The following is a 21,256-nucleotide window of genomic DNA, read 5'->3' as shown; positions in this document are numbered from 1 at the left end:
GCCTGTCTGCCCCCAGTCCCAGCTTTCACACTCACCAGTGGAATACTGACCCAGAAGGGGAGCACCCTGCAGCTCCCCCTACTGGGTTTGCCTACCCCTCCCACCCCCACCAGGTCTCACGTGTGCCGGTTGGGTGTTGCAGCTGGCCCAGTCTGACATGGAACGCCTCACCTCAGCATTTGCCAGTGGGTGCTGTAGCCTTTGCTCCACCAAAGGGTTACTTTGCTGCTTTTTCTTCATCCCTGGTCACTTCTCATTTTCTCAAAGTCCCATATAAATGAACACAACTAGAACAGCACCCTTCCCTTAAATGCTACCTATGTCACTCTATTTTCCTTCTTAATAGTACTGTGACCCTGAATTATCTTGCTTATTTGCTCTTTAGAGCAGGGCCGTGTGTATCTTGTTTGTCACTATATCCTCTGGGCTTAGAAAAGTAAGAATAGTGCCTGACAAACAGTAGACCTCAGTAAAAAATGTGAGCCACATATTGAGTGCATCACACATTGGTGACCACTGTTTTCAAATGTACATCGTTTTCTTTTTCTGGCCAGGTGCTTCTGTTGCTCTGGCACTTCGACTCTTGGCTGACCCAGGACAGGTAATCCTCTGAGCATGGTCCCTGTGTATTGCTTAGATGGGATAATGGACATAGTAATGTTGTTTCTGATTTGTGTGCTGTCAGGAGTTCCAGGAGAGGTGAGGCCTAGTGGTGGAATGTGGGCAGAGAAGCCAGGGAAAGGTGAATGTCTGCAGCTTTGTAAGTGTGTCCAGGTTATCTGTTAAATGTCTCTTAGGATAATTTATATTGTTGGGGAAGCTGGGACATAGGTCTTCAGCTTATGAATGGATTTAAGGATAATGGCCATTTGTTCCCCTTTGGGTTATGTTTGGTTGGATTATGATTGGTTGGATTGCCATATGGACTTGTGATTTGCTAATTCTAGTATGCTCTATTATCACCAAGTTTGGTTAATAAAGACTCCTTAATAAAACCTTAAAAAAAGTACATCAAAGGAAGGTCAAGGTAATTATCTTACACACACATTTATATACACAAGAATCTTATAGCTGATGTAGTACTAAACTTGCAGAAACAAATGAATAGGCAGCCAAATGATTCTCTATACTGAATTTTACAGTGGGTTCTAGCTGGAGGAAGAGGACTCCATTTTAATTGTGTGTTGCTTAAAATGGCAAACATATATCAACAATGCCTAACTACCACATACATATTCTTTTGCAACAGGGTAGAAAGGCTTACAAATCTACAAAGATTCTCTGATGAGAAACAACAACCACTAAGACTTTCTGGCATATAATAACAGGCTAGTAATTTTATGATATTTTATGAACATCATTTTAATGTTTTCTAGCTATGCAATGCTGAAGAAATATTCTCTGGTTTCAAAAAGCCAATACTTTTGAAGTACTAACAAATAAAATCAGCTCTTTCAAGGACACAAAGGAGAAATGGAAGTTTTTATTAGTGAAACAGTCAATTTATTGTATTTCCCACAAGCCCTTTTTTTTAAAAATAATTGGGACAAACCATTTTACAACACTTTAAAACAACATAACTTAATTTTTAGTATTTTCAAAAAGGATAAGTTTCTCTTGGCATTTAGGAAAGTAACTATTTTAGAAATAATAATTACAGGAAGTTAATTTTTCAACTTTAATAGAGTAACAGGCTCATCCACTAGGCAGTAGGTTCCTCTGCATGGAATCTACCAAGTACCAGGTCAACAAAGAACCTACAGTTAGTAAGTGGGGGCAGAAATGTTTGTATCTAAGTAGAAAAGAAGCAATCTAAAATATAAACCACATGCCAATTTTAACAAGGCAATTTACATAATTAGGTATAAATTACTAACTTCATGTTGATGAAGGTCCTAGCGCAGAGTTGATGGGGCTGTATCTCAAGTTCAAAGGCCACTCTTCTGCCTCTAGAGGGAAGGACCACAGGGAACTGGGCCTGTCTGACTAGGGAAAGAATTCTCTATGCCGCACATTTCCTGTGTACATATGAGAGCTAAGTTGGGGCCATCTTGCTTCTGAATCGCTCCATTTTGGTTGGGAGAAGATTAACCATTTCTTTACTAAGTTCTAGCTCAACTTCTATTTCCTGGGCAGCCTCGGGGTGCTTTTCACAGTAATCAACGATGAATTTGTAATGTTCTAATGATGTTGCCAAATTTTCTAGCTCTTTCTTGGGATCTGCAGTGATGATTTTGCCATAGAGTCGGGCAACTCGGAACTTTGCTAACATGGCAGGGCGGAGAACATCTTCCCCTATGTGCTCAGGGAAAACTTTATTTGGGTCTCTTAGGGAGTCTAAGAAGAGCTGGTAGTACTTCAGTGCAGACTTATTCAGATTATTGATTTTCTTTACAATGTGTGAGTCAGGGTCCCTTAGCTTGTCGGCAATGGCAACCTTCAAATCCATCATGTCATAGTAAGCGTGTGCAATTTCAAACTGAATCTGTCTGTTGACCAACAGATAATACTGTGGGTTCAGGTCAACAATTAGGGGCTCTAGCATGGCTATTCTCCGTTTATGCATCTTGCACCGTCTCTCCAGGTCAGTTTCAAAGAACGCAAGCACCTTAAACAGAGCACTGTGGTCTTGGACAACCTCAATGTGGTCGGTGACATAACCATCAATCTGAAAGAATTCTTTTGCCTCAAAGACATACTGCTGGCCCAGTAAGAAAAGTTCTCTGGCTTCTTCAAAATCTAAAGGCTTCAGATAGCTCACTTTCTCTTCCACGGCAGAGATGGCATCGCACAGCTCACCGGTTCCAAACTGCACAGCTTTTTTCCGAATGCTTTCTTCCTCATCTAGTTCTTTCTTCCTTAAAGCTCTTAGCTCACACTGTTTATCAACATCAAGTTCTCCTATGTTGTCCTGAGAGGAAAACATAAATTACGGTTAAATTGGCTATGTACCTGTTGCTGTCAAGTACAAGAGCAAACTTTAAAGAAAATTCTTACTTCCCAGCATGACTTAGCAGACATAGTACCTTAAATACTTTCTAAAACTCCTTCCTTTCTTTAAAAAAAAAAAAAAAACAAAGTTTAAAAAGTATTTTAAAAATACCTAAACCTCCTGTATATTATTTTTCTAGCCTGGCCATGGCAGCCCACTGGAAAGCAAATCACAGGTGGAAGATGTGTTTGATTCTGACCTAATCCAGCGCTGACAGTCCATCCATCTGGGGAGTGAACCAGAGGATGGAACATCTTTCTCTCTTTCCTTTTCTCTAACTCTGACTTTCAAATAAATAAATATTTAAAACAAAAAAGTCTATCCTTTTACGTTTTATCAAATCCATGTAACATAATGCTTCAAGGTATATAAACATTGGTGAGAATTAGCTTCTGCCGTTAAGTTGCTTACAGTATAAAAGATAATAAACATCCACTAGTTCACTCCCCAAATGGCCACACTGGCTGGAGCTGAGTCAATCCAAAGCCAGGAACCAGGAGCTTCCTCTGGGTCTCTCATGTAGGTGCGGGGTCCCCAGGTTTTGGGCCGTCCTCTACTGCTCTCCTAGGCCACAAGCAAGGAGAGGGATGGGAAGTGGAGCAGGCGGGACATGAATTGGCGCTCTTATGGGATCCCAGTGTCTGCAAGTTGAGTATTTAATCATGGAGTCATCGTGCCTGGATGACAACAAAAAGTTTTCAAAGATGCTATTTAACATAAGCTTTGAAGGACGAGTATGGTTTTTAAAAGGCAGAGAGATGAGGAAGGCAAGAAATAAATTTTATGAGAACATTCTCCACGCCTTTCCTAACAATCACACAGTGAGATCAATGAACACAAGCCCCGCTGTAAGCTATCGTGTAAATCTTGCTCATCTAAGAAAGAAAAAGACATCCTTTGACTGCCTTACCTGCATGGAGAGCTGGGCATTTTGCATGAGAGTCAAACAGTACTTAATCCAGCATCTTGCTATTTCCCCCTTTCTTTGATGATAAAGTTCTGGCACATCTCCTTCAGCCTCAGGAGCTAAAATCACAAACAGAGACTGTCAAAATGAATGTGACAACTGCAATTTTCATTGTGTTCTGCATTCTTTCTCTAAAATCATTTCCAGTTTTGTGCTTACTTATTTTCACTAGTATTGGAAAGGCAATCCCCACCCTAAATGCCCACAGCAGTCAGGACTGGGCCAGGATGAAGCCAGGAGCTTGACATGGGTCTTCTACATGGTTGGAAGGGATCCAATCGCTTCAGCCACTGTCTGCTGCCTCCCCCAATGCACACGAGCAGACTGCTAGCTTAGCAGTGGAGGAAGGACTCAATATGGGATGTGGGCATGTTGAGCTCCAGCCTAACCCACCATACCACAGCATCCACTGCTAGCTTCATTTTCAAGTATAGCATTACTAAACAGGTACTCCACAATTTAACCATTCTTCTAATACTAAGAGTTCATTATTTTTATTTTCTTTTTTTCAATTTTTATTTATTTTTATTGGAAAGGCAGATATACAGAGAGGAGAGAAAGAGAGGAAGATCTTCCATCCAATGATTCACTCCCCAAATGGCTGCAACGGCTGGAGCTGAGACAATCTGAAACCAGGAGCCAGGAGCTCTTCCGAGTCTCCCATGTGGGTGCAGGGTCCCAAAGCTTTGGGCGGTCCTCGACTGCTTTCCCAGGCCACAGGCAGGGAGCTGGATGAGAAGTGGGGCTGCCGGGATTAGAACCAGCGCTCATGGGATCCCGGTGTGTGCAAGGCGAGGACTTTAACCAATATGCTATTGCGCCGGGCTCTTATTTTATTTTCTTAAAAAAGATTTATTTGAAAGGCAGATTCACAGGAAGAGAAGGAGAGGGGGATCTAGAGGAAAATACATGTATCTTCCTTTCTCTTTCTCTCTACATAGATAAAAGTTCTTAAAGAAAATTCTAACCCTGGGGGCTCCATTTCCCATCCAGCAACCTGCTTGTGGCCTGGGAAAGCAGCTGAGGACTGCCCAAAGCCTTGGGACCCTGCACCTGAGGTGGAGGGACCTGGAAGAGGCTCCTGGTTGCTGGCTTCGGATCGGCTCAGCTCTGGATGTTGCAGCCACCTGGGGAGTGAATCATTGGATGGAAGATCTTTCTCTCTGTCTCTCCTTATCTCTGTAAGCCTACTTTCCGATAAAAATAAAATAAATCTTAAAAAAAGAAATAAAAAAAATCATATTTGAGGAGCAGATAGAAACAGAATATCCATCTGCTGGTTCTGCTCCCAAAGGGCCCTGGCTGGGAGGAGCCAGGAGCTAGGATTTCAACCTGGGTCACCCACCTGAATGACAGAAACCCAGACCTAAAGCCAGCATTGGCTGCCTCCCAGGGTGCACATTAGCAGGAATCTGGAACCCAGAGCAGAGCCAGCTGTCAAGGCCAGGCCCTGCAAGGTGACATGTGCCGAGTCTCTAACTGTCTGCCAAACACCCATCCCTCAAGGAAAGTTCTTAGAGCTCTCTCATAAAACATGCACACGTTAACGTACTGTCTTCCGTGGTTGAGATCTTTCCAATTTGACCGAAAATGACATTTGCAGCTGATAAACAGTGCCTGGCTTCCATGAAGCACAGCTGTTGGAGAAATAAACCAGAGTGAAGATGACTATCTCGCAGCCGTACATGCGACTGGTGCATGCCGAAGTCTTCAACACAGGAAAAGTCTAAATCCACGAAGGAGGCCCTGCATTGCTGCTCAACACCAAGGTATGTAAACCACACTGTAGTTTACCTAAGTTTACCTAAGACTCAAACCATCTCAAAGTCTTTAAGGTTCAACTGAAGCAGCCCATGGTAAGTTCTTAGCCCATCTGCACTCTACCGGAGGGCTCAAGTCTTCATTTTATCCGGTTAGGGATCCTACCAGTCAAAGGCACAGAGGAGTACCCTCACTCTGATACGAAAATATTCCTGTTTTCTAAAATCTTTGGGAGGAATTTAGTTACTAGCAGGGTTCTCGCCAAGTTTTAAAGTGAAAAGATTTCTAAAGATGAACTTTGTGGAATTATTCTATCAACAACACTTCAAAACTTCACCATTCCAACAGAGGCATGCTAAGTATCTCAGACACTTAAAGAAGACCCCCTTGTTAACAGAAACACTTGGGCTTGTGGTGTAACTCACAGAACTTCCCAGCAGAAATACAAAGTGAAAGTCCACCTGAAAGTGGGAGGCACCTTCAGTCAGTAGAATGTCTACTTCATACTAGTTGTAACTAGAAGTCTTTACACAGCTGGCGAAGACTACAATCTTGGCACCAAATGTTTTTGCTTCGTTACGGTGAATTCAAAAGCCATCCTGGCAATAGCTGGGCACCATATCTAACATCTAGAACATCTAGGTAGTGGAACGTTGGTGTTAATCCCAGAAAGCCAGAAGTGTGTTTACATAAACCTGCACTGCTCCTATAACTCCTTAACCATCATTATTTCTTGGATTTGGTGCACATGGATTCCCAGTGAACACCACTGCTAGAAAGGGGAGTGTCCCCTGCCTTCCAGGTGGCTGGTACTGGGGGACTTCAGTCCTGCCAGGTAGGGATCACCAAGCAGTAAAGCCTCATTACTAGAATCAAATGAAGATGATAATGATACAAATGACACCTGCATTTTCTAGCATTGTTCAAATCTCTCTGTTTGCTGAACAAAACAAGGGGCATCTACAGCCATAAAAAAGGTGCCACAAGCAGAGGCACTGGATACGCTTCTGCATGATGACCACAATGAAATGATTCAGAAGGAGATCGCTGAATGCGCTGCCATGCAGTGTCATTACTTACACACAGGCTCTTGGATCAAAGTCCTAGAAGCAGTGTTGCAGTCGCCACAGCTCTTTTTTTCCTAACAGTTTTTCTGAATGAAATTCTGTGGGACAATACTTTAAACATAGGGTGTATTTACAGAACCAACACCAACAAAAAGCTTAGGGGAATAAGGGCCTATGGAGCAGGCAGCTGGTAACCCAGAGAGATGAAAGCTGGGACTCTGATCAATAGAACTGCCAAATTGCAAAGAGGCTTGAGAATTAGAAATAATTTCCACAGCTAAGGCAGTTTATTAAGGATTATCACGAAAAAGTGGTTGGTAATAGGGGCTTAAAAGCACTGTCAAACTGGAAACTCTTCGTGACTTATGAAATAAATGGGTCAATTAAGAGTATAACAAAATGACTTGAGCTAATTCTGAAAAAAAAGTAAGATGCTAAAATTCACCCAGAAAAAGTGTATCATAAAAATGCAGAACTTTAGAATTCAGCAGACATTTCCAGCGCTAAAAAATTAGTAGAGAGGAGTTAATTCTGAAAAGTAACTGAAACGCATCACATGCTTTTATCAGAGCCCACATTTAACAGTCAACTTCCTTAGACAAATCTCATCGCTCCCAGATTATCATTGCACAAAGAAAAAGCTATATCTACAACAAGATAAAATCTGCAATTTAAGGTAACAGTTCCGTAGATGAACGAAAACAGCATGCCTCTTTTTAAAAACTGGTTTTAGGTAACATCTAGTTTTACTGGCTAGCAACATGTGAGACAATAATAAAACTTCATATTTTAGAACTCAAAAGGATTCATGAAACAAAAAAATGTAAGTTTCCTGGCAAATTGAGCTGCGTCTTCCTGTCTCACTTGATATCATTAAAGCTACCTGGTGCTAAAAGAGGATCTTTGCAAGGTTCTACTGGTTCTGTTTCTCTCGCTATCGGTTCCCTGCTGGCCAACCAGCTGGACAAGCCTACCTTATTGATGTAAAATTGCGATAAGGTGGCGGCATTAATAGCCCACTCCATGGGATGGTAGGCATTGTATTCAAGCTGCCGTTTCAATGTACTGTGGCAATAGTGTGCGGCCTTCTCAAACATTTCCATGTGCTGGTAGACTTGAGCCAGGTAATACAGGTTATGAGTATAAACCTTCTCAAACCTGTGAGGGGAAAAACATCAACAGCTGTGTGATAACGCACAATTTATAAGTAAATCATATATACTTATCTTGGTCTTCCCGCCAACCCTTTGAGATGGGTGTGGTTACTGCAGCTATCTGATAGAAAAGGAAACTGAGTCACAAAGCAAAATCACGAGTTACTCGTAGGTGGCAAATGGGAGCTACACTCATGGCAGAATCACATTCTGGAACCTTCACGCATGCCTTGAAACACTGTGTGCTTTTTCATCACCTTCCTTGCATTTTGTGGAAACACCCATGAGGGCAGAGTTCTCTGCTCACCTTTTGGATCGCTCTTGTTCAGTAAGTTTCTCTTCTTCAGGAAGAAAGTGCTCAGTAGGATCAAGGGGAGGACTCCCAATCTACAATGAATCACAAGTTCTTGCAGATATTAAACTGTAAGTGTCCAGCGCCCTCTTCTGGAGGAACTGAAGAAATCAACGTTTGAAAGCCTAACACACCTCCTTTTCTTTTCTTTTTCTTTTTTTTTTAATTGCATTTCATTTTATGACATTGTTTCATAGGCTCTGAGGTGCCCCCAAGCCCCCCCCGTACCCTCCTCCCATGGTGGATTACTCCACCTTGTTGCAGTATTACAGTTCAAATCCAGTCATGTGTCTTTCATTGTAAGCATGTACCATGCATAGAGTCCAGCATCTTATTGTCCAGATCAATTCAACAGCTTCTTGGGGAAACCATCTCTGGTCTAAAAGCAGAGCTGGCAGAATATCGTTCCGACCTATTAAAAGCCGTGACATAACATCTACAACAGTTTACAACATTATGGAGTTAAGTGACATGGTACTGAGTGACTGATATGTTAGAAAATGCAAGTTCTTAACCACATCCTGTGGCTACTTCATTGACATTTCATTTTTAGTTTACATACAACCGGCTTCTATCCACCTTAAAATGGCTATAGGATACTATTCAGCTGTCTCGTGTCTATTTTCATTTTTGTATTTAGCAGTTTATTGTATTGAAGCATAATTTGTACTGAACTTGGCAGATTTTAGGATAGTCCAAACTGGTTTATAACTTTAAAAAGGCATATGTCAACAGCTGAGGCACAGAACAGTTTTAGGAGGGGTGTGCAGAGAAATCTTCAATACCCCAGAACACACTTCATTTTCTACCCCACTTACTTTCATGTCACCCAGGAAGCAATTTTCCCTTATTTTTCAAGAAGCATTGTTTCCCAGGCCACAAGCAGGAAGCTGATGGGAAGCAGGGCCGTCAGGATTAGAACCAGCACCCATATGGGATCCCGGTGTGTTCAAGGTGAGGACTTTAGCCGCTAGGCCCCCACGCCAGGCCCAAAAATCAAAATTTAAATGAGTATTTGTTGCTTTTCTGTCTTGTTTTTCAGTATTTATTCTACTATTTTTTCTCGAGGAAATAAAGTATTACATAGACTTCCCTCTTTCAATACAAGGAAATGGAAACTAATGCTTCCACTCTTTCCTGCCTTGGCTATTTATTTTTAAATTTAAGAAAGGCACTAGTGACAGAGAGGCATAGATATTTTCCATCTATTGGTTTTCTTCCCAAATGTCCACAATAGCCAGGGCTGGGCCAGGCATACACGAAGACCCCAAATTGAGTTGGGTCTCCCATGTGGGTGGTATGAATCTAACTACATGAGCCAACAGCAGCTGCTCTGCAGGGTGTACGCTAGCAGGAAACTGGATTTACAAGTAGAGTGGCTGGGACCAGATCCAGGGGGCTGAAATGGGATGTGGGTCTCCCAGTGACATAAACATTGCACCAAACACCTGTCCTTCAGTGTTATATGCAAATGAAATACTATGGGCATTTGGCATCTTTATTTTCTTCTTTTATTTTATTTTTATTTTTTAATAATAATTACAGAGTTGAACAGGGTGGGAACGTTCGAGATTTAGGGAAAACTGGGTGAACTCATTGCTTCCAAATTTGCTATTTCTTCTTATTGTTCCTGGAGGAAGGGGAGAGATAAAGGGGGAAACTACTCATGACTTTCCACATGCCCCGGTACCCAGGGAAAACAAAAACCACAGGTCATCTCTCACTACCACCTGTGTGATCTCATCATCCCTCTGTAAATCAAGGCCCTCTAACCTTGAGGGTGTGCCGCCGGGCGGCCATAGGGGCTTCACCCAGCATCTTTGTCACCCAGCATCTTTGGCACCCAGGCCCCTCCCAGGGCAGCCATGTGACCCAGCTATAGGTACTGGTGCGAGTCAAAAACCTAACCTCCAGGATGGGGTGGTCCCAGAGGCCTGTTGAGCTTCCCTCCTCAGGGAGCTAGTGTGCTCAGTTGTATACACCTGTACCCACATCTTCACCCTCTAAGTGAACAATTTCAGTTACAAGATTATGATCCTAAAAGCACTTCACCATCTTTGTCTTTTTAGTGCTCTGCCCATCTCAGCACTTTAAGGGTAAAACTAAAAAATGTCATGGTAGAAGGGATATGAGCTTAAAGATTCTCAACTTAGGGAAGGGAGGAGGGAGACAAGATGTTAAGGGCCTGTAAAACAAGTATTTCAAATGCACTTTCCAAAATCTTTTGTGGGTGTCATTAACATGCCTGATGCTCCGATCTTTATCCTTAAAGCGAAGCAGCTTGTTATGGGTAGCACCAGATTTTATTCACATTACTACTTAGCAGTTTGCAATGCCTGGAACACAGTGAAAACGGTAAATGTCTAGTGACACTTCACTTACAGTTCAATGCCTTCATGTGCTACTTTCCCTTTTGGTACAGATATGAGTTCTCTAACTGCATAGCCCGTGCAAAAGTACTCTGTGCTTGTATTTTAGACTATGTTCACCTAGTAAATGAGGCAGTAGAAAGCAGTGGCTGGTGGCAGGCCTTCAGGACCTCTGCCTGGAGGTTTTTCTAACCGGCGCAGGTATGTACAGCTGAGCACAATGGCTCCCTGGTGGGTAGGGAAGCTCAGTGGGATTCCAGGACCACCACATCCTGAAGGTTAGTTTTATTTGACGGGTGCCTATGGCCAGGCCATGTGGCTCCTCCAAGAAAAGCCCATTGCTAAAATGACAGGATCAAATTACGACCCATTCATGCTAACCCTGAATGTAAATGGCTTAAACTCATCAATGAAACATCATAGATTAGTAGATTGGATTAAAAAACAAAAACCATCTATTTGTTGCTTACAGAAGACATCTCACCAACAAAGATCAGTGGAAGCTATATCTCATGGATTTTGATTTTTTTTTTTAATTTAGTTTCATCTCTTCAAAACACTTCCTCATTAGCATCATTTTCTTCAAGAAGGTTCTTGATTTTCATTTCTTCAGTGGCACATTAATCATTTAGTACCATGTTATTTAACTTCATGGTGTTTTTAATTTCTTCTTTTCTTCCTATTGTTGGTTCTGTTTTGTGTCTTTTCACTTAAGGGAATGTACAGTAACTGTATAGTGGAAACTATCATATCCAGTACCATGTTATTTAACTTCATAGCATTATAAATTTCTATTTTTCTTCCTGTTGCTGATTCTGTACTGTGGCTTTTCGTTTAAGAGGATGTATAGTAACTATGTAATGGAGACTATCATATCCAGACGTGAGGATACAATGCAGTATGCAGCTCTACTTCCAAATAAAAAATGAACTCCCAATGAAACTGTTAACCCAATAGGATGCTGAACTCCTCACCATTGTCCATGCCCGCAATGATGGACACATGACTGTTTATGAAGAACTAGGGGAACTCAGTGGGTGGCGGGGGAGGGGGCACTTAGGGAGGAGATGAGGAAATCCCAGGGCCTATGGAACTATATCATAAGATGATAATAATAATAATAATAAAGTAAAAACAAACAAACAAATAAAAAGGGTATCCTTCTCACTGGGCTAAACATCCGCCTAAATACCAAAGCATTTTTAAAAGCAGATAGCTATGACCAAAGGTAACGCATAGCAAAATACTGTGCCTGATAATGTTTCTTTCACATAAAAATTGTTTGTCAGCTTGGCAGCACTGTAACTCCTAAAGGGAGAGTTTTCAATGTAGGCTCCCTGCTGCTCTGGCGATTCTGGTGGAAAGGAAGAAATCTAGATGCGAACTTGAACCCTACTGAACTACTTGGCCAAGTTGTTCAATTTTTGCAGAATTTCAGAAGGGTTCCACAGGTTTACAAAATAAAAATCACTGAAAACCACTGCTCTAAGGAAGTAAAGATTCAGTACTCAGACCATCAGTGTAAGTATCATCCAGAACCTTGTTTCAAATGCCACATCTCCAGCCAGACCTCAGAACTGTTAGACCAGAGCCTGGGAGCTAGCCTGCTGGGTGTTTACAAGCCCTCCTTCTAGGGCATCCTCAGGCATGCATTGCTTCTAGGAGCTCAGATATTTTGCTCAAGTAGTTCTTGTTTGCTTTCCTCTAAGCACTGCAATTCTAGATTATAACCAAACACATAACAACAACAACAACAAATTATTTGCAACTAGCTTTGTGGTACAACAGGTTAGGCTGCCACTTACAATGCTGGCATACTATACAGAGTGCAGGTTTGTGTCCTGGCTACTCCACTTTCAGTCCAGCTCCTGAAAAGGCAGCAGAAGACAGCTCACTTACTCAGGACCAGAGCACCCTTGTGGGAGACTGGGATAGAGTTCCTGCCTCAAGGCTTCAGTATGGCCCAGCCTGCGTTTTATTACTGGGGAGTGAACTAGCAAATCAAGGATTTCTTTCTCTCTGTCTCTTCTTCTCTATCACCATGTCTTTAAGATAAGTAAAATAAATCTTCAAAATAAATTAATTTTTAAAAGTTTAAACACTCCAAGTCTTTATGAGAATTGCAGACTTTCCATATAGCTCTACAGAGAAATTTTGGAGTATACTGAGGAGTTATACCAATATGATGAATTGGGATTCCTTATGATTAGTTTTTGTCTAGTTTCAATCAAAACTGAAGATGTATCTGCCATGTCACATACCTCTTTCATATATTGGTTATACAGTGCTTCAGATGATTCTAGGTAAGCTCGTGCAGTTTCAATTTCTTCTCTTTCAGACCACAGGATACCCAAGTTATTCTAGAAAATAAAGAGGAAACCATGATGTAAGTCTTACAGTTGAAGCAACTTTCATAGCTTCAAAGCCAACATTATTGATAAAACAGAGTATATTGATAAAATATAATGGAGTTTTATTAACATTCTGAGATGAGCCCTCCCCAATTCCTTCTTCCTGCTCTCCTTGTCCTTCTGGAATCCCTACCCCCTAAGTATGGTTGGAATTTAGTGACTTGCTTCTAAAGAACAGGACATGGCAGAAGGGAGAGAAAGCCTCTTACAAGATTAGGTTACAAACATGGCCATGTGGTACAGCAAGTTAGGCTGCTGCCTGGGATGCTGGCATCCCATGTAAGCAGTAGTTCATGTGCTGGCGGCTCTGCTTGCAATCCACCTCTGTGCTAATGTGCCTGAGAAAGTCACAAAAGATGGACCAAGTGTCCAGGCTGCTGCACTCATGAGGGAGACCCGGATAAAGCTGCTAGCCTCAGCGTGGCCCAGCTCTGGCTGTTGTTGACATTTGGGGAATCAGTAGATGGTGGATGCCTCTCTACATATCTCTCTCTCTCTTCTCTCTGTAATTCTTCCTTTCAAATAAATAAATTTTGAAGAAAACAAAAACATACAGAATTAGAGTAGCTGGGACTCCAGCCGGCACAGTGATATGAGATGCCAGTGTCTTAAGCATCAGTTTAACCCACTGTGCAGCACATGGATCCAGAAAACTTTTTGGATCCGTGAAAGGAGTGGATGCAGTGACTCAACACGGTAATCCTCTACCTGACAGCGCAGGTATCCCACTTGGGAGCTGGTTCATGCTCCAGCTGTCCCACTTCCGATCCAGTTCTCTGCTTGTGGCCTGGGAAACCTGGAAGAAGCTCTGGCTCTTGGCTTCAGATCGGCTCAGCTTTGGCCATTGTGGTCATTTGGGGAGTGAATCAGCAGATGGGAAACCATCTCTCTCTGTCTCTCCCTCTTTGCAAATCTGCTTTTCAATAAAAAGAAATAAATCTTAACAAGAAGAAGCCTGAGAGGAGCTGAACCCTGACAATGACCTAGTGAGTGAACTGGGACAGAATCCACCCCAGGGATGCCTTCAAGTGAGATTACAGTCCCAGCAGGGCAACACTGTGCTGAGGAACCTGGAGCCAGAGAAACCAGCTAAACTATGCCAGTATTCCGGAGACAAGAGACAAAGGTAACCAGAAACAAACAAGGGTGAGCTGGCAGGTTCCAGAAGAGGGCAGTAATTCAAATTATAATGCTTGAAGATTCTGCCCTTTGCCACCAGCTATTATGATTCCTTATGTTCACCATTCCAAAAGATTTGTTTATTTTTATTGGAATGAAGATTAGATTTCCAAGAGAAGGAGATATAGAGAGAAATATCCATCCATCCTCCAAGTGGCTGCAACAGCCAGAGCTGAGCCGATCCAAAGCCAGCAACCAGGAGCTTCTTCTGGGTCTTCCATGCGGGTGCAGGATCCAAAGGCTTTGGGGCATCCTCTACCACCTTCCCAGCCCATCAGCAGGGAGCTGGATCAGAAGTAGGGCAGCTGAGAAATGAACTGGCACCCATATAGGATCCCAGAACTTGCAAAGTGAGGATTTAGCCTTTGAGCTATCGCACTGGGCCCCAGAGTTCTTTTCAATAAAAATTTATTTAAAGTAAGTTGGTTTTTTTGTTTTTGTTTTTAAGACTTATTTGTATTTGTTGGAACATGCTTGTGTCTTCTTTGGCTGTTCCACATCCAGTCCAGCTCCCTGCTGAAGGCCTGGGAAAGCAGATGACCCCAGTGCTTGGACCCCTGCCACCTGTGCAGGAGACCTCTAAGAAGTTTCTGACTCCTGGCTTGAAAATTCTGACGATACCAGAGCCTGGCCCAGCTCTGGTTGCTAAGGTTACCTGTAGGATCTCTGTCTCTCCTCTTTCTGTGTAACTCTGATTTTCAAATAAATAAATCTTTCAAACTTTTAACTTTTTTTAAAGTATTTATTTGTTTGAAAGACAAAGTCACAAAGACAAAGAGATCTTCCATCCACTCATTTACTCCCTAGTGGTCGCAATAGCTGGGGTTAGGCAAGGCTGACGCCAGGAGCCCAATGCCGCATCCAACTCTCCCACATAGGTGGTAGAGGCCCATGAACTTGGGCCATCTTACATTGTTTCCTCAGGTGCATTAGCAGGAAGGTAAACTGGAAGCGGAGCATCCAGGACTTAAACCAGCACTCCAATACATGATACTGTTGTGCCAAGTAGCAGCTTAAAATGTGGTATCACAACAGTGGTCCCAGAGTTCTTAAAATTATAGTTTTATAAATATACTCCATGAACAGTCAATTTAGTATTGACCGTTTCCTTTACATTTTATTCACGATCTTCCTTCTGCTTCCACAAGAGCTGAGGTTAAGTTGACTGGATTTGGGGTTATAGGCTATCTAACATTTTATATGATAGCTCCACAGGCCTGCAACAGCTGCAACAGCTGGGACTGAGACAGCCAGGGCTGGGAACTCAATCCAGGCCTCCCCCATGGGTGGCAGGACCCAGGTACTCGAGCCATCTCCATGGCCTCCCAGGATCTACATCAGCAGTAAGCTGGAACTGGGAGTGAAGTCATGACTCAAACCAAGGCAGAAAACAGGTATTCCACAGGCAGCTTAACTTTTATGCCAAATACCCGTTCCCTACAAAATGTTTATTTTTTTATTTGTTTTTAAGATTAATGAATTTATTTGAATTTATAGAGTTGGAGTTACAGAGAGTGAGACCTTCAACTGATTCAGTTTCCAATCAGCTGCAATGGTCAGGACTGGGCCAGGCTGATGCCAGAAGCTAGATATTCCATGCAGCTCTCGTAAGTGGGTAGCAGAGACCCAAGTATTTGGGTCATCTTCTTCTGCTCTCCCACGAGCATAAGCAGAGAGATGGATGGGAAGCAGAGCAGACAGCACTTGAACTGGTGCTTATATGGGATACCAGCATTGCAGTCAGCAGCTTAATCCACTGTGCCACAATGCCAGCCCTCACTATGTGACAGTTTTTTAATATAATATTTATTTTTTCATGATGTTTACATGGTTGAGAAGGATGCATGCCCATGTGGAACACTGATTAAGGTGGGAAGGGCCAAAGAATAGTAGAAAGTGAGGAGACCATTGTTTCCAATTTTCTTTTTCTTGTCTCTGTGTCTAGGGGAAGGGAAGCAGAGAAGGGGAGAAGCCGCAATCAGCATCCTAATCACATCACCACCCAGGGATGGGGAACGGCCACCTGATGTCATCCCAGAGTCACCAATGTGGAGCATGCTCTGAGGGTACTGCTCAAGTGGTTTTGACAGTTCTGAAATGCAGTTGAATTTGTTGCTCCAAGGATGAGGAAATCCTTCCAAGGTCCACTGGCTGACATAGTCCACTTTACAGTCTCCACTTGGCCAGATACTAGTTGTCAACACTTAGCTGGGACAGTAACACAGTGAGCTCTGATCTCCATCCTCTGCTATGGAACTAGATGTCCTCTGCAGGCCCCAATGGACTGTCATATTCCCCATGTGCATCTGGACATGCTATCTACCACACAGGCTTCAGCAACTGAGGAGGCCCAACTTTGACACTCGCACTCCACTTTCCTGGGCCCCTGCCACCCATGTGAAAGACCCAGAAGTTCTGACTCCTGGTGCCAGGATCCCATATGGGTGCCGGTTCTAATCCTGGCAGTACCGCTTCCCATCCAGCTCCCTGCTTGTGGCCTGGGATAGCAGTCGAGAACGGCCCAACGCCCTGGGACTCTGCACTCGCATGGGAGACCTGGAAGAAGTTCCTGGCTCTGGATCAGCTCAGCTCGGGCTGTTGTGGTCACTTGGGGAGTGAATCGTCGGACGGAAGATCTTCCTCTCTGTCTCTCCTCCTCTCTGTATATCTGACTTTGCAATAAAAATAAATAAATCTTTAAAATAAAAAGTGATTTGGTCATTCCACAGAAAGTTCTCTGGGCTTCTGGCCTCATAAAATATATAAATCTATATAGGACTATTAATAATACACTGAGATTGGGCATTTTGTTTTGAATCAAGAAATGTTTTTATGGTCACTCTCATTTCCACAAGACCTTATGTTAAGAATTTATCTACTTTATTTTTTTAATGGGTTTTAGAAAAAGATTTATTTATTTGAAAGGCAGAGTGCCAGAGAAAGGGAGTGCCAGAAAAACAGATCTTCCATTCCCTGGTTCACTCCCTTGAAGGGCTACAACAGCCTGGGCTGTTCAGCCACGCTGAACCGAAGCCAGGAACACCTGTGGTTCCCCATATGGATGGCAAGGACCCAGGTACCCGTTACCTGCTACCATCCAGGGTGTGCCACAACAGGGAGCTGGATGGGAAATGGGTCTGGAAGCGCTCCTTTGCAGCCCCCATGCTTTGGTATGGGACCCAGGCACCACAAACCGTGGCAAAATTTGCAGGGCCACAGCCACTCTTTAAACCATTTTTAAGGTATTGGTCTGAGGTTATACAGTTAAAGAGAATTTCAGACAACTGCAGTTTAGCTTTGACTTAACTCATCATGCACCTCAACAGTTCCTTCACTCATTCAGCAGATACTTAGAATGCGCACACTGTGTGCCACCTACTGGGGCTACAGTTTTAAACAGATGTATTCTTGGGCCTGGCACAGTGGCCTAGTGGCTGAAGTCCTCCCTTGCACATGCCGGGATCCCATATGGTTACCGGTTCTAATCCTGGCAGTCCTGCCTCCCATCCAGCTCCCTGCCTGTGGCCTGGGAAAGCAGTCGAAGACGGCCCAAAGCCTTGAGAACCTGTGCCCATGTGGGAGACCTGGAAGAGGCTCCTGGCTTTGAATTGGCTCAACTATGGCCGTTGAAATAAGATCTTCCTCTCTATCTTTCCTATCTGAATATCTGACTTTCCAATAAGAATAAACCTTTAGGGCCGGTGGCGTGGTCTAGTGGCTAAGGTCCTCGCCTTGAATGTGCCGGGATCCCATATGGCTGCTGGTTCTAATACCGGCAGCTCCACTTCCTCTCTATCTCTCCTCCTCTCAGTATATCTGACTTTGTAATAAAAAAAAAATAAATCTTTAAAAAAAAAAAAAAGAATAAACCTTTAAAAGATGTTTTCTCTCATCATATATGGCTTTCAAACTATTGGGCCACGACAAAAGAATATGACCTATAAGTTAAATTCCTTAATGTTGAAGTTTGTCTTTGAGGCTATTTAACATAGAATCAATCTGGGTAAATATTCCCTGAGTCACTTACATTAGGGAATGGATTTACCCACTGTGAGCTTAAACACAGTTCTTGGTACCGTTCATAAAACCTTGATTTTCAAGAGCTTTGATCCCAATCCAGACTGTGAGACTTATTTCTTAATCACAAATAGGAAACACTGAGAATTTGTAAGTATTCAAAGGCAGAGAGATCTGCTGGAACCAAAATGATCCCGAAAAGTCCTAAAGCGAGGTGATCGTGGAGAAGGCTTTGAATGGGCAAGAATTTCCGAAGGGGGTAGACCCATGTAGCAAGGGAAACTGAAGCTTAGGACATTTTGTTTTGAATTAAGAATTTTTTTTTAGGGTCGCTCTCATTTCCACAAGACCTCATGCTAAGATTTAGTTTAGATTTTATCTTCACAGATGGAATAGTATCTGGATTAGGGGAGAAGCGCCGGCGAGCAGTGTGCAGCCCACGGCGAGGGGAGGCAGCCGCGGGAGGGTGAGCTGGGGGTGCACGAGGAGCTGGGGGGCCCCAAGGCCGGCCCTGTGCAAGGCCCGACCCTGCGCTGCCGGGACCGGGACCGGGACCGGGACCGCTCTGCACCCCTCCTGGCCTCCCTCACCTGCGCCTGGATGTAGAGGGAGACGCAGCCGTGCGACAGCCGGTACCTGCGCAGCAGCCGCAGGCATTTCACCAGATGCTCCTCGCCGGCCGACAGCTCCTCGGTGTCGATGTGGTTCACCCCGAGGTGGAACTCGATGAGCGCCAGCCTCACGGCGCGCTGGGCGCCGGGCCCCGCGGCCTCCACCGCCTCGGCCGGCGGCCCCAAGGCGTGGTCCCCGGCGCCCGAGCCCTCGTCCGCCTGCAGCCGCTCCTCCTCGTCCTCGGGCGCTGGGCCCAGCAGCGCCTTCACCTCCTCCAGCAGCGCTCTGGCGCTGTACTTAGACTTGTACGGTTCCTTCTCCGGGTTTTTATGCAACTCCACTCGCGACAGGGCCAGCGCCGCCTGGAATTTCTCGTAGATCTCGGCCCACGGAGCGCTCGCCATCGCGACCCCACAGACCAGGTCTCCTCAAGGGCTGGTGATCCGGGACTCCCGCCTTCCTCCTTGCTTTGCGACACTTAACTTACGGCCCCGACAGGCCGCAATGTACTCGACGATGACCAATGGGAAGGCGAAAAGATCTCCATAGAAACCGCCGTCACGAAGATGGAGCTGTCACCGTGGGCTTCCCGGAGTCGGTTCGCCCTGTGACGGTGTATGTATGCATTGTGTACAATAAAGTGTTTAATTTCGGCTCACTTTATTTTTTAAAAAGATTTATTTTAATTGGAAAGGCAGATATACAGAGAGGAAGATCTTCCATCTGCTCGTTCAATCCTCAAGTAACCGCAACAGCTGAAGATGAGCTGATCTGAAGCCAGGAGCCAGGAGCTTCCTGCAGGTCTCCCATGAGGGTGCAGGGTCCCAAGGCTTTGGGTCACCTTCGACTGCCTTTCCAGGCCACAAGCAGGGAGCTGGATGGGAAGTGAAAGTGCCGGGATTAGAACCAGCATCCATATGGGATCCCGGTGCGTGTAAGGCGGGGACTTTGGCTGCTACGCTATCGCGCCAGGCCCTCGGCTCATTTCAACGAAGCGTTTCGGAATATCGTTTAGAAGCAGCTGTGTTCAGACATAAACTGGGACGCACCAACGTTTTGACATTAGAGAATGGGCCCCCATCCCTGATTAGAGTTCCTTTCGACCTGGGATAATTTACTATATCAACATTTTATTTATTATATTTATGTTTTTAAGACTTATTAGAACGTCGATATACAGAGAGGACAGACAGAGAGGAAGATCTTCCGTCCGATGATGCACTCCCCAAGTGAGCCGCAATGGCCACTGCTGCGCTGATCTGGTGCCAGGAGCTTCTTCCAAGACTCCCACGTGGGTACAGGGCGCCCAATGCTTTGGGTCCTCCTCAACTGCTTTCCCAGGCCACAAGCAGGGAGTTGGATGGGAAGTGGGGCTGCTGGGATTAGAACCGGCACCCATATGGGATCCCGGGGCTTTCAAGGCGAGGACTTTAGCCACTAGGCCATGGCACTGGGCCCTCAACTTTTTCAAAATTGTACAAATTTTATGTTTTTAACGTATTTGATTAGTGTGTGAAGGGTCAAGGGCTAGAGAAAAGTGGGTAGAACCATCTTTTTTCCTTCCTGTATCGGGGGGGGAGGGGAGAAACAGAAGTTATGAACATAAAAAGTACTCACTGGTAGACAAATACAGGTTGTGGGACATGAGATATATATTAAAATACATGTATATTAAAAGCATTAATGATGGAAGCCCCCAGACACACCAAAATTTGAATCTCAGATCTGCTCGTTAATGTTAGCTTGGGTATAAATGCTATTATCTAGAACAATCAGACTCAATGTCCCACTTTTTGCATATTATTAACTATCCCTCAATAAATTGGGCTGTTGCCGTATATAATCTTCCCACACCTTCCTTCAAATCATCTCTATTTTTGGTACCTACAACATGTAAATGCCACATTAAATAGCTGTTACACTGTGCTATTCAGGGAGTAAGAGCTAGAAAGTTCAGTACACCACTTGGGGGGGGGGCATTTAAAATACACAGCTGATTTAAATTCAGTCATGGGGTTTTAAACTGCAATTCTACACTTGGAGACATACCCTGAAAAAAAAAATTACCCTAAAATCAAACAAGTATGCAAGGATTTACACAAGGATACTAACTTAAGAATTGTTCTTATAATAGTGAAAAATTCAAGTGACATGCCCAGGGAGTGTCGGGTAAGTGTATAGTGGCATTCATATAGGAATCAACATTAGGCATCAACAGCGCTGCTGCAGCCCTGGACCTGCAGAAAGGTGTACATGTTGAAGGAAAAAAAGCAATTCCCCCAAAATAAACTGATTATTGCATTTTTATAAACAAACACACAGGAAATTTACTGTCCAAAATGACATGAGGCGACTTTTAGATTTTAATTCCTATT

General features: G+C 43.8%; 1 protein-coding gene across 2 annotated transcripts; it reads right to left on the bottom strand.

Annotated features, from left to right (window-relative positions):
* Positions 1 to 1,539: 1,539 nt before the first annotated feature.
* KIFBP (kinesin family binding protein) lies at positions 1,540 to 19,358 on the bottom strand. Of its 2 annotated transcripts, none has more exons than XM_058671548.1 (7): positions 18,860 to 19,358; positions 12,924 to 13,022; positions 8,249 to 8,328; positions 7,762 to 7,945; positions 5,500 to 5,596; positions 3,903 to 4,018; positions 1,540 to 2,911 (listed from the first exon to the last, which is right to left on the bottom strand). In XM_058671548.1, exons 1-7 carry the CDS (start codon positions 19,283 to 19,285, stop codon positions 2,036 to 2,038), a joined length of 1,878 nt encoding a protein of 625 aa, XP_058527531.1. In that variant the 5' UTR covers positions 19,286 to 19,358; the 3' UTR covers positions 1,540 to 2,035. The 2 variants fall into 2 exon arrangements, with proteins under 2 accessions (XP_058527531.1, XP_004583495.2); XM_004583438.4 differs by having other exon boundaries at positions 5,512 to 5,596.
* Positions 19,359 to 21,256: the final 1,898 nt, after the last annotated feature.

Source organism: Ochotona princeps, chromosome 13, assembly GCF_030435755.1.
Source record: "Ochotona princeps isolate mOchPri1 chromosome 13, mOchPri1.hap1, whole genome shotgun sequence".
NCBI lineage: Eukaryota > Metazoa > Chordata > Mammalia > Lagomorpha > Ochotonidae > Ochotona > Ochotona princeps.
This window is presented reverse-complemented; position numbering and strand designations above follow the sequence as displayed.